Below are 14095 nucleotides of genomic sequence, written 5' to 3'. Positions count from 1 at the left end.
GTTGTTCTTTTTTTATAATCCTTTTTGCTTAAAAATCAGTTTCACTAAACAAAAAGAAAACTTGTTTAAAAACAGGACTTTTTCTTTACTGGCTTTGGTGGCTATTTGCTGGGTGGCAGTTGGCAAATGGAGTAATCACGGACACGTGTGGCAGGCGTTACACAGCCAAGATGATCATCTTCTGCTTGGAAGGCGTGGGTCTTACTTCCCATGGCACTAATACTCTTGCACAGATGTGCAGTGTGAGGATAGAGGAAGTAACTTCAGTTCAGTGACAGTGTTTACTACTGCATCTACTAACACATCTTTTAACCCATCCTGAAACCTTGGACAGATCCTTGATCTGTAGTAATTCTCTGTAGAGTCTGGTCATCTCTCCTATCAAAGCTCAAATAGCCAGAGAGAAAACAGTGATCACACTTTAGACAGAGACTCTGTTCAGTTGTGAGACTTTTTTTTCTGCATTTATGTTTATCAGCAGAGGGCATTGTACTTGCCCAGGGCCTGATGCACAGCATAGCCTCATTCCCCTTTATTGTCCATCTGCCTCATAAAACTGTGCTGATTCTGCTCCAGGCCTACTTGCCACTCTGCTTCCCTTTTCCCCCTTGGCTCCCTCTGGACTGTTTCTTTGTTTTGTGTGAACCCACAGAAGGGAATTCTGTCAGATTTCCTGCAAGCTGCTACTATTAAAAAGACAAAGGAGGTTGGAAGAGGCAGCAGGATAACAATCCATCCGAAATGTGGACAGAACAAGCATGAGAGTGATCACCACCCACCCCAGGCCATGTACGTGGGGGGGTGGGGTGAGAAGGGTGTGAACACCCACTTATGTCCACTTTCTCTCCCTCCCTGCTGTGCTGTGAGGGGATCCTGCAGGGCATGATGGGGGAAGGGGGGGAACCCAATTTGAGCTCAGTAACCCTAGAGAGCTGGCCCTGGAGCAGGGAAGAGACTGCATTTCCCAGCATGCCTTTGGCTGCTAGCAACAGCAAAGGGAGGGGAACAAGGCAATATCATTTATGATATTACAGCAAGATCCCAAAAGGTAATTTCTATAAAATCTTTATTATTGTATGTGTTTTTAGTATGTTATAGCAAAATAATTTTACGAATCACTGTTTCCACACAAATTTTTCATTAACTGCTCTTATGCACACTTGTTGCGCCATCATTGTGAACTCCTTTGTATTAAAAAAAACATTGCAGTCCACATGTATACACATACAAAAAAAAAAAGCCCTCCACCACAGAATTTGCTGGTATGAGCCTGCACCTGGACACTTTATCACAATCTCTACTGAGTTTTACTGATCTAGTGTAAACTGCCCTGTTGTTTGAGGAGCTATGCAGCAGAGGAGAGTTGGCTGGCAGAAGGAGTGGGTAGACAGGCACAGTCAGTAGCAGAAAGAACTGCAGGCCCTGTGGGTGACACCAGGGGCGCTGGAGAAAGAGAGCTGAAGTGCAGTGCTTCAAAGCCTGTTAAAGTAGTCTGGCTATGCCCTGTGGTTTCCTCATTCTTAAATGACTGAATACTGTCTCTAGATGTTAGCAGAAGAAAGTATAATCTCCTACTGAGTGGGTCACCCTGAAAAGGTCACTTGGCCACTTTGAAAAGGGTATAATACTAACTTACCTTTAATTCATTTTTAACAAGCTCCTTTGAAATTCTCCTGTGTAAAGCACTATGTCAGTGCAATTATTTTAATTATGGGGGGCCATTCCAGGTCCCACTGGCCTAAGAGGGTTGTGAGGCCCATTTCTTTCACTATTGCTAGAGAACAGGGCTGGGCGATGGATATCATCTTGCTGCTTTTATAGTAATGTGTGTTCTTTACTTTGATCCCATGTCCAGGGCTAGCAAGAGATTTGCAACACTGTTTGTGAATGTGGATGTCACCTCTGAGCCTCACGAGGTCTCTGCTCTCTGGTTTCTGTGGTACGTGAAGCAGTGCGGAGGGACAGGCAGGATATTCTCCACAACCAATGGTGGGCAGGTACAGTAAAGCATCAGCTCTTCTTTTTGGCAGAATACTGTGTGCCTCCTTGCAGAAGCTCTTAAAACTTGTGTATTTCCCATCTATAAAAGATGCTTATTTTAAAAGAAAGGACAAGAAGTACTTAGACACTGTTCAATGATGCATTAACAGGGCTGCCAAACTCATACACTGTATTTTTTACTTTACCAAGAGGCAATAAGTGCTGTTGATTTCAATATTAATAAGGTTCAAGTTGAATCAACGTGGAAGGCCATTTTTGTGTTTCAGGTAATGGACTGGGCATCGGAAGACCGTTCCTGACTAACTTTGAGCACATCACCTACTCTCTCATAGTTCATCCTCTTTGAAAAATGAGAATATTAATAAGACTTTGTCCTTCTAGGCTAACAATATTAGAGAGGTGCTGAAGTAGCATAAGGCGATGGCAACTGCAGAAGTGCCTAGAAAGATACAGACTGATATTTGAATCACAATAGCCATGAGCTGGGTTACTAAAATTGAATCGTTTCCAGTGTCCATCCTTTGTAAGACTGTCAGAGAAGTCTGGTGAAGATAAATGACTGTATTTAGGTATTACGTAGACCTAAACAGTTTGGTTAGGGTTACACCGAGCCGTAGTGCCAGCAGCTTCATGCAAATGTGAGTCCCTTGCATTTGAGACTGCTCATTTGCATATTTGTGTGGCTAATTTTCTCACACTGTTGAACTTTTCCTTTTTTCTCTTGCAGGAGAGGAAGTTTGTTGGAGGCGCTGGTCAGATTAGTGAGAAGTTAATGGAACGCTTGGGAGACCGAGTGAAGCTAGAGAAACCCGTGGTCCGCATTGATCAGTCAGGTGAAAATGTGATAGTGGAGACCTTAGACCATGAATTATATGAGGTAATTCTATACCTTACATTAGAGCAAATGTTTGGAGGGTTATGTTTTAAAAATCTTTAGTTGCTCAGTTGGTCTTCTCATAAGCCAGTAACACATAGCACAGTATAGCAAAGAAAACCACATTATCAGGTGACACATTTTCAGTATTTGCTAAGTAATACCAGTGACACAGCTTGGCATTGATACCAGAGAAGCAGAAAAGGCTAGGATGTGATTTTTGTGCCATTCATTTACTATTTCTGCTCCTTCACATTCAGTTCACTTGAGAATAATAGCAGTTGGCTATGTCTACATTACAGTGATTTGTCAACAGAAGTTGCTGTTGGGAAGAGATTTTCTGGCGAAATTTCTGTCAACAGATCATGTCCACACACAAAAGCAGATTGAAAGAGCAATCTGCTCTGTTGACAGCAGCCAGATTGCCCGGCCCTCTCTTGACAGAATGGACAACCAAAAGCTCAGCACACAGGTCTTCTGGGTGAACTGGAAGCCTTGTCTGTCCACAGAGGGCCCCCTGGAGCGTCTACACAACTTTTTTTGTTGACAGGAAACTGCTGACAAAGGCAAAACAAAAAGCAGTTAAAAGGCACAACTGTCATCTAGCATAGATGACGTCTCTCTCCATTCTAATACCCATACCTGTTAAGGTGAGAGTTCTTGTTCACCGTTCTCATTCAGTACATGACATACTGTACTTCCATTCGATCATAGCATCTGAATTTGTGTGTAATATCATCAGTAGCCTTGCTTACTTCTAAAACATTGACAGAAGTACCCTCTGATTTTTGTGGTCAGTAACAACTAGTTCGTTATCCATCCAAGAACGGATGGATAGTAGGCTTGTCTCTTTTTTTTATTTTAGTTTCCCAGCACAATGTGCTGGGTTCTGTCAACAGACTGTCAGCAAAGCGCAATATGCATGTATACGCACTGCAAGTTTTTTCGACAACAGCCCGGTTTTGTCGGAAAAATCCTCTCATGTAAACATAGGCTTTGAGCGCCAGAGAAACATTTTCCAGAAACATTTCAGAGTTAGTTTCCAAACCACAAAATGTTAGGCCAATTAAAAAGGGGCCCAGTGAAACTTTGTAAGTGAAATATTTTTCCCATTGGCCTATTTTGGCCAGCTAGAAAAGAATAGAAACATAATTGGATGGTCATTTATATAGTACTCGTCATTTTTACAATTTTTATGACAAAGAGATCCTTTGGAGTCTGTTTTGTAACTTTCATGTTATGAGCTAAACTTTCTGTTCTTTGGATGATATAACCACCAACATACACTGTAAAAATTCCATGGCTTTAATACAGAAAGGTTTAAATATTGGTTAGTGCATTTAGTTTTACTCAGTATTTCTTTTTCCAGGCCAAGTATGTTGTTAGTGCCATTCCCCCAGTTCTTGAGATGAAAATTCATTTCAATCCACCATTACCTCCACTGAGAAACCAGCTGGTCAGTCGGGTTCCCATGGGCTCCGTCATCAAGTGCATGGTATACTACAAAGAACCTTTCTGGAGGAAAAAGGGTATTACATTTTAATCAGTGGTTTTCTTTTGTATTATATGGTAACACAAGAGTCCATGTTTCTGTCAAACCTTAGAAAGGGATTTCATATCATTTCAGCTTCTTCTCTAAGGCTGTGCTTACAACAGCTCCCAATTTCGAAGGGAGTACATTCTGAGGAGTAAAGAGACTTCAAAGTTGCCCAGGCACTTAGAAGTACCAGTGGGTGAGCCATGGCTACACGCGAACCAGCACTTGGAAGCTTAACACTTCAGAGTTGCTATGGGGGAGAATTTGCTTAATGAAGTGCTGCATATGCAGCGCAGGACTTCACTAATAATGTCCCAACACCCTACTGACCATCCTCCCTTCGAAGTTGGGAGGTAGTGTAGACAAGCCCTAAGAGACCGAAAAAGGTGGTGGGGAAGTGGGGAGGAGAATGAATGTGAGGCATGAGGGAAGAAGTCGGAATACATTAAATCATGTTAATTTTTTCTCCTATCCCATCCCACGTTTTTCTTCAGTGACATCTGAGAATGAGACACATGCCTGCCATTGGTTACCTTAGCATAAGGGTGAAGTTGGGACATAATGGGAGAGAGTTCTTATGCCACTTACTTCATGCCTGTGACAACTTTTTTTGTGACTAGTTTGTAGCTAAAAAATGTATAGACATGTGTCTTGGCCAGCTAGAGATCTTTAGTGTTTGGATGTTGAAAAGTTGCCTAAACCATTTAAAGTGACAGCACTGAACACAGTGCTGCTTTAACTATTGAAGGAGTACACTGTGCAGTCTTTGTCTTTAAGCTTTTGCATACATTTGCAATAGATGGTTGTAAAGATGTTCAGAGTGATCTGGAAAAACTGGTGTTTGAGTGCCAGGTTTTTTAATGGCTGTTGTACCCTGCATTTCCAGGACATTAGTACTAACATCCTAAAATCTTTAATATCTGGCATATGCCTGTCATAAAAACTTAGTGTGTATAGTGCAATGTTAAAAACAGACACCTGCAGTACTTGAGAACAGCAGGTTTCTGCGCAATTAATTGTTACTCCAGTTATGTCAGTTATAACACAATCTCTTTGATCATAAATCCAATTATATGCATAGCCTTATGTTGTCCCTGCTCTTTCACAGCTTCTGAAACAGGTTGCTAGGAGTCATAGGATCCCGTATGTAAAATATCTCACCCTGACTAGACTATACACAGAGAGGTAGCTGAGTTAGTCTGTACCCTTACAAAACAAACCAGCAGTCCTGGAGCACTTTAACAAAATAATTAATTAGGGGCAGACCCACTCAAAGCTCATCTAATAAATTATTTTGCTAATCTTTAATTAGGTGATGAGCTTTGAGTGGGTCTGTCCCTAATACATTATTTTGTTAGTCTTTACAGTGCTACAGGAGCACTTGGGAGCCGGCGGCGGGGAACAAGCCTAGAATATTTCTCAGAGCCCAAGTGACAGCATGGCATCTCTGGCAGAACAGTTCCATGGTTCAAAAGACAGGTGTCATATTCTTTGTCACACTATCCTGATACTTACACTTCCTTTTCTTTCAATTTGCCTTATTACCTATGTTAATAAAATTGTGTGTTTTCTCCTCTGTGGCTTCCAGACTACTGTGGGACGATGCTCATTGAAGATGAGGAAGCTGTGATTGGAATGACACTTGATGATACCAAACCCAACTGCAATGTTCCTGCCATAATGGGGTAAAAGAGAAGAGGGGTAACTGCCTGATCATTTTTGTGGGCAAGAGGTTTGAGGTGATGTGGATACCTGCCAAGGGGGGAGAAAATTTCTGAAAATATAAACAAAAAAGTAGAAATGGTTGAAAAATGATTGACTATATTTTGTGAAAGAAAATAACACATGTTTTGCTCCAAAAATTTTGGTATACAAAATTTTTCACATTTTTTTTAATCTTCAATTTTTGTTGGTTAGAAAAAACTTGAAAAAGATTTCTTTCCATCCCTCCCAGTTGTTACTTGCCACCTCCATGTCAAAATAAGAAAATAAGTATACAGAGAGGAGTAAGAATAGTTAGCGTTAGCAGTGGTGAGGGGGGTAAAAAACAAAATTAAATGTTTTAAAAAAGAACAAAAATTTTCTACAAATATTTCTCTTCCACGCGGGTAGTAAATTTTTCAAGCAGACAATCTGAGATGAGACACTTTCTGAGAGCTAGGCTTAAATCCCACAGAACTGAAAAAAGTTCGTAGCCACATTTCTTAAAAAGAAGGAAAATTACAAGGGTTAGAAAATAGCCACCAGGTAAAGACTAAAAGGTATGAAAGATAAATGCTGTAAGGTGGCATCACCAATCCACAAACTGATAGTGTTTTGAAGAGCTCCATTTTTGTAATGAATGTTATTTACCTGTGGTTTTCTTTTTTCAGTTTTATTCTTGCTCGAAAATGTAGAAGACTGACACACCTCACAAGAGAGGAAAGGTAAGAACAAAGTGCCATAGCTTTATGCAAGATTTAAGATTTTGCTTTAAATTGTCAGAGGCTTTCTCTCTTCATACAACAGACAAAAAATTCCCTGAATGCAATACTTACAGGGATGTTAACTTAGCAGTTATCAACAGTTCTCAGTGCAGTCACTTAAAAGTGCAGCACTTAAATTTTGTTTCCCTAGGAGCCATGTCAAGACTTCATACAAATTGTCGGTAAGAATGACAGCGGCTACCTATCCTTCATAAAACATTCTCGGCCAAGTCGTTGGGCTCCCATTTGACTCCTTTGAGCTGCTTGGGCAGTGGGAAGCCGAGAGAAAACTTCACTTCAAAGGCATCTCGGGATTCCTTTTGTATTGAGTAGGCCATTCCAGCTTCTGTAAATTAGCATAGCCTGGAGGCTGCTCTGGTTCATTTTATGGGATGAACCAATCATGAGATTTAGGGGTGGAAAGGTGACAGAAGGCTACCTTTTGGTCCTCTGGTTTCAAGTATGCCAGGTGGACCTCAGCACAACTGAAGGTCTAGTCCACTGTCTTATCACAGTCTCCTGGCTGTTGTAGTTTTAAAAGAAATAAAAATAGATTTTAAACAGTAGTAGTTCATTTGCCATCCACAGTGTTCCCAGCATTTGATTGGACTAATCTCCAAAATTAGTTCTATGGCAGGGTTGGGTAGAGACATTTATTTACCCATGGAGCAGTTATGTTCAAACTTGAAAACATGGGATGTTCTGTCTCCAGGTACACATTTTAATAGTAATGGTCAGCCCAACTAAAAAACAATATTGGCGTCCTCAAATCAGCAATATGTGAGCTCTCAGCTTTTGTACAGTGGGATCATTACATCCACTCTTAGCACAACAGCACTGTGCCACTCGGCCTCTTGTTTTTCATTGGTAGACCAGATTTTCTCTATCTGCCTGTAAACTTTGGAATGGAACTTCAAGAGGTGATTGTCAGAGCAAAAGCTAGGCGAGCACCTTGAAATCCATTGTGTCCAGCATCTCCGACTACCATCAAATGCCACATTTCACTGTGTATCAGCGTATTAAGTGCAGTCGAACATTTGCAACACTCGGGAACAGCTTATGTGTCTGTGCAATCAATAAATACCTTTGTTACTAACAGAGGTGCCATAAAAGCCAGACCCATTTATCAAATGGATGTCTAAAGCATTAACATGTTTTATCTGACTGCAAGATTAATTTTTACAGAGTGAGACTGAATATTTACTGAGCGAACATTAAACTGCTGATGTTACTCAGTGGTAAAGAGCAGTTCTGACCTACATGGTGCTGAATGTAGTATATTGTGTGCAAAAAGAAATCTATTCCATGCACACAATTTAAGCCTTGCTTTCATGCTGCATGGGGAAAAGGGGCAGCCTGAATGCTGGGCCAGTAGAAGCCTCCAGACCCTGTAAGCTGTGTAGTGGGGCTCCCCCAAATGACATGAGTACACTGAGTCACTGATGGTGGGATTGGGTTTCCAAGGATCCAGAAATCATGTGGGATTGCATGAAGGGTCTGTGGCCACTATGCTAGCTCTTTGGCAGGGGCAGCTGTCACAGTGCTGCAGCCTATACAGATGTTGCAGGAATGAAACCCACCTGCACCTGCTACCCAGATACCTCTGGACAAAGCCCAATCACCAAGTAGAGTGGGTTAGCTTGTGACCCAGCTGGCATGGTTATGCGAGAGGGCACCTCTTGCTCCCTTGTGCCTGCTCAGACTATGCATTAGTGCAAGGAGGAGAATAGTCTCCATTGGCTGCTACAGCGCCACCTCCATGTCCTGTGCAGTGTAAGAGGGGCGATACGCTACCTGCTGGCTAGCAGAGTTGCACAGTACACAGTGGAAGTACCCTGAACTGGGTACTTCCTCCAGAAAGCAGAGGGAAACCAGGAGCTAGGCTGTGACACTGAGAGTCGCAAAATGCTTCCTTGCCTGCTTGTGGAGCAACTCAACAACACGTTACTGTCACTTGTGGCTTGTGGGAAGCTGTGATTGAGCCCAGAGCTGGAAAATGAGGACTTAGCCCACAGTTCACAGAAGATGTACAGTACACAATGGATAGAATGTTAACAATGAGCCATTTAAATAAACTACTAACCCATTCCAGGGGAAAAGGCACTGCTGTGTGAGCAGCAGGCATAGCTGCAAAGGCACCTTCACTGTGGGGACCACTCAGATATATCTCTTCAGTAAAATATTGTCACCAAACCCATTCAACCCTTTTGAAACAGCACATTCGTTATTGATGATTAATGCTATATAGTGCCCTCCTATGCATTTTTTGGCTGTCTGAAAATGCCACTGATCTGAAGGTTCATATTTCCTTTTGCTTTAGCAAAGTCCTTCTGTCTTCGCAATGTAGTTGGTAAATAGCTGTGAAGCTTACAGCTTCTTGGAAACTAATTGCTGCCTTCACACAAGACTCTCCACCTGCCTGTTGAGAAGTTGGTTACCTCTGCTGTGCACTTCCACCTTCATAAGACCTGCAATGGCATCTGGGGCGGGGGGTGGATTTGTGATCCACACCGAGGAAAGGGTCAGAGCAGGACTAGATCTGGAGGGAGGCTTATTAACCTGCCAGCTGCCAAAACTCTGAATGCAACAATCAGGACAGCTAATGCAGCCTGCGGTGGCATTAATTTTTCTGTGAAGCTCTTTTGTATGATGGGCTCACCCTTAGAGTGGCACTCCAGGAACATCTGTGGGGTGGGCTGTCAATGACCATATGGCTCCAGTGGACTGTGGTGGTGGTAATTGTGGGGAGGGGAGCAGGGTGCCTGAGGGGTGGTCCAGTAGTCTGACTTTTGGGAATTTTCGAGAGCCAGGGGGTTTCATTGCTGATGCCCTGCTGTTTTTGCCGGTTTGGAAACTCAGCCTCCAGTGGAAATCGGTTTGTTAAAGCACTTGAGCTGGGCCTTTGTCTGAGGGTATGTCTACACAACGAAATTAGGTCCCATTTACTAAGGTCAACTTTCTAGCATCCAATTTCGTAAAGTCAAAGGTGCACGTCCACACTAGTATGTAAACTCAATGGAGTGTGTCCCTATTAGTGTTGGTAGATTTTGCTTTGTCAGCAATGCGCTGTGGGTACCTATCCCGCGGTTCCTGCTGCCCTGTTTGATCGTGGGTTTCTGTTCCAGTGTCTGATGGGACAAAAATGTGCCACCGGTGGTTGTGGGTGTGTGTCATCAGCATCCCATAATGCACTTCTCTCCTCCCACTTCCTGGGGAAAGTAATGGCAAAAAGTGTTTTTGGGCACATTTTTCATATCCTTAAGTACACCATTGCAAGGCTACCGTGGAACCAGTGCAACTTATAGCTGTGGCAAGTATTGTGAGCACCTCATGCATTATGCTGGGGTCTGTGCAGAGTGTAAGTAACCATGAGAGTGATGAAGACTCTGAGGAGGACACAGACATACGTGAATGTGAGACAGGAGAGGAGGAATGGGGAGATGCTGGCTGCACTAGATGCTTTGTACACATTGGAGTGCCGATCTGGTGCAGTGAAACAAGCTCGGACTGGTGAGACCACATTTTTCTGCAAGTATGGGATGATCAACAGCGGCTACAAAACTTCCACATGCGTAACGCCACTTTCAGGGAACTTGACAAATTGCTTTTCCCCACCATGAAGTGCAGCAATACCAGAATGAGACCTGCTTTGATCGCTCAGAAGCATGTGGCAATAGCTCCATGGAAGGTTGCCATCCCAGACAGCTACCGTTCACCAGACAGTCAATTTGGAGTAAGCAGATCTGCAGTGGGGGCTGCTGTCATCCAGATAGCCAAGGCAATCGAAACTCTTCTGCTATGAAAGGTAGTGACTCAGGAAAATGTACAGGACATAATGAATGGCTTTCCCGCTATGGGGTTCCCTAACTGCGGTGTGGCAATAGATGGAATGCACATCCCTATCTTGGCACTGGTCCACATTGCTACAAAGTTCACAAACTGCCAGGGGTGCTTCTCCACACTGTTGCAGGTGTTGGTGGATTACAAGGGCTGTTTCACTAATATCAACGTGGGATGTTTGGGAAAGGTGCGCGATGCTTGCATGTTTAGGAACTCTGGTCTGTTTAGAAAGCTAAAGAATGGGACTTTCTTCCCATAGCAGAAAATTGCCATTGGAGATGTGGAGATACCAGTAGTGATTCTGGATGATCCAGCTTACCCCTTACTCTCTTGGCTCGTGAAGTGGGAGGCAGCCTGGGCTTCAGTAAGGAACAGCTCAACTACAAGCTGAGCAAGTGCAGAATGGTAGTTTAATGTGCATTTGGCCATTTAAAAGTCAAGTTCAAGAGCCTCCTGACTTGATTAAACCTCAACAAAAGCAACATTCCGGTTGTGGTGGCAACCTACTGTGTGCTTCATAATTTATGTTAGAGGAAGGGGAAAAATTTCATGCCAGGCTGGAGGGCAGTGGCAGATCACATGGCCAGTACTTGTGAGCAGCCAGACACCAGGCCAATAAGGAAAGCACAGGGAGACTGAAGAACAGCTTTATGAATGACCAGACAGAGACATGACAGTCATGTCTGTTGCTTTTAAGGAGGTCCCCCCGAATGATATGTATTTGTCCGTAAAGCCTTTAAACCCCACTCCACCCCCGCAGGCAGTACAAGCAATAAAGACACTTATTTTGGGGGTTTAATTGCTTGGTTTTCTTTTTCTTTCAGGGACACTGAAGTTCATGGCCTGGGTTTTGGGGGTGGGTAAGCAAGGGCATTTTGCCACCCCAGGTGGGGAAATGTCAACCTTCTGCTCTCAGAAGCATCCCTGGAAGTGGGATGCAAGACTGCCCTTGACTACCCCCTGCCCCACATTCTGGGGTGCTGATGGGGATTGTTTAGGCAACATGGTGCGGAGGACACATGGTTCATCTTGGGCTGCAGTGGGGCTCTGTGCTCCTGTACCAGGTACCACAGGAGCTCTGTTTACTGCCTTATGAGCTGCAACATCTCCTCCTGGGTCTCCGGTTCGTGCTCTCTGTGCTCTCCCCTCGCTTCGCAGTCCACTCTCCTTTCTTGCTGGTCAGACTGCCTCTCCTCCAGCGTGGCTCTCCTCCACGCACTTAACTGCTCCCTCTCTGTGTGGGTGGCTTCCATGTGCTCTATGAACATACCTTCCTGCATTCATTTTCTCCAGTAGATCTGCGTCAGTCTGACTGCTGAAAAGGGCGGCAAACAGCGATCAAATAGCCCATTGTTGAGCACATTGCAACGAAACATGAGTGAAGGCCAGGCATTAAGGAGAACAATTACTGAAGATAAGTTTAACAACGCACAAAGGAATCTCATGAATCTCAAGGAATCTCATATCTCTGTGAAAGACAGTAGGGATGTATTCCATGCAAGGACAAATTTTGGCTTTTAAGAGTCCTCTGTACAGCAGCTACTACACAGAGATCTTAAGGGACCTGCTTGACACAGTTCACTTCCAGCCATGGTAAGGCACAGCTTGGGGGCATGCTTCCCAGTCTGTGATTGCAAAAACAGTTCCTGCAGCTCTGCATGCTGCAAGAGGATGGTGAGTGGGGGTGGTGATGGTGGGGAAACTAGGGGCTGTGGCAGTGTTGGTCACCACATGTACCTGGCTCTCTTGGTCACCACGTGATCTGCCAACCCCACACACACACCCATGGCTGGGATAGTGAAAATTTCCCTTCCCCAAGCAGCCTGGGGAAGGAAGCAGGTAGTCCAGGAGTGGCGTAGCAGCTTGCACTTTCTTCCCTGTAGTTTGTCATCATATGGTTCCCCCACCCCAGCCTACCCTCTTGCCTGGGACAGAGAAAGTTTCGCTTCCCCCAGCAACCCTGGGAAGGATAATCATTTCCTTTTTTTGATTTCCCTCATTTGCATTCCTCTTTTGGAAGAAGAATGCAAGTGTAGATGTAGCTCTAATGTAGACCATGCCTAAGATAGATAGAAAGGATTTTCTTTAGGGAGAGAGCCAGTGAAGACATCTGTCTTCTAATGATTGTCACTGGCTCCTTTGCCCAACTGACTGCAGTGTGACTCCCTTATTGAGGCACTGAGCTCCCCCTAGTGTTACTTAGGGCTGCTCATGTCTGTGGGACTGAATTGACAAGGGTTTGGAGGGAGCTTGTGTTGTGGCTCAAAGTATGTGACAGCATAATATTAAAATGTATCCACACTGTCTCTGTCTGTCTCTCTCTCACACAGACAGAGAGAGAGAGAGAGAGAGTGAGTAATGGGCACAGAGTCTATTATGCACTTATTGGAAACCACTGGCTCAGAAAATCCTGTGAGAACAGTGACCCTTGCAGTCTGTCATATTAGTAACTTGTGCTTCCAGAACAGGCTGATTCTCAAATAGCAAAAAATAAATTATAACACGAGACCAGATCTTCCTTCCCTGTTAGAAGCCTGGGTACCTGGGACAGGGTCCAGCAAAGGTGGAGTGAGAAAAAAGTCATCCGCTGGGCATAGACCAACAGCTCCATCACTCCATGGCTGCTGCTGTAGCTTTGGATGTGTAGTGGCCTCTCCGCTCTTACCACACTATGCAGAGTAGAACAGGCTTTGGAGCTACAGAGTGGTGCATCTGCTGTCTCCACGTGTCCCCAGCCTGTGGCTGCCCCACCCCGTAAATGTGCCACACAGAAAAGGAACTGAACTTCCGCAAAGCTGGTCCATGCATGATGGGGTGCATTTGTGGAACTTCCCCATACACTCTGCCCTCCTGTATTTGTGCTAGGTCTGGGGCCCTGCATTTCTTCTATGAATGGGGCGGGGTTTGCATCCAAAAATGGAACGAGGATGGGCGTGTTTTTCTTTTTAGTTCTTAACTGGTTCGCTTGACTCATTCTGATCCTCTTCGTTTTTTTGGAAAAGGGAAAATATGTCTTGTACTAGAGCAGGGGTGGGCTCAATCGGCTGCTGGGTGTCAGGCTCATCCATCTCATTAAAATGTTGAAATATGTTACTGTTTTATGTCTGTGTCTTCACATTTATATACCGATTAATGAAGTTTTTACATTCTACAGATTTATTTTCTTATATACGCTGAAAGGTTTTTTCTTTTTATATGAACATAACCAAAACTTCCACGGGTTTGGATTATGTTCGACAGGTGTGGAGGACGGGGCCGGGGGAAGAAGCTGCAAGTTGTAGGGATGAAAAGTGGGGCCCAGTGTAAAAAGTTTGCTCGCCCATGTACTAAACAAGGGCCAGAAGATTACTGAGAAGTGGGAACACACTCCATTGCTAT

General features: G+C 44.0%; 1 protein-coding gene across 1 annotated transcript in view; it reads left to right on the top strand.

Annotated features, from left to right (window-relative positions):
- Nucleotides 1-14095, top strand: part of LOC142006889 (amine oxidase [flavin-containing] B-like) — a 76986-nt gene that overhangs the window by 53571 nt on the left and 9320 nt on the right. The window contains exons 6-10 of the mRNA XM_074983400.1: nucleotides 1856-1997; nucleotides 2729-2878; nucleotides 4245-4404; nucleotides 6001-6097; nucleotides 6785-6838. Coding sequence (XP_074839501.1) covers nucleotides 1856-1997; nucleotides 2729-2878; nucleotides 4245-4404; nucleotides 6001-6097; nucleotides 6785-6838 — 603 coding nt within the window. The remainder of the gene's footprint in view (nucleotides 1-1855; nucleotides 1998-2728; nucleotides 2879-4244; nucleotides 4405-6000; nucleotides 6098-6784; nucleotides 6839-14095) is intronic.

The sequence above is a fragment of the Carettochelys insculpta genome, chromosome 1, assembly GCF_033958435.1.
Source record: "Carettochelys insculpta isolate YL-2023 chromosome 1, ASM3395843v1, whole genome shotgun sequence".
NCBI lineage: Eukaryota > Metazoa > Chordata > Testudines > Carettochelyidae > Carettochelys > Carettochelys insculpta.
The sequence above is the reverse complement of the archived record's forward strand: the minus strand, read 5'-3'. Positions and strand labels throughout refer to the sequence as shown.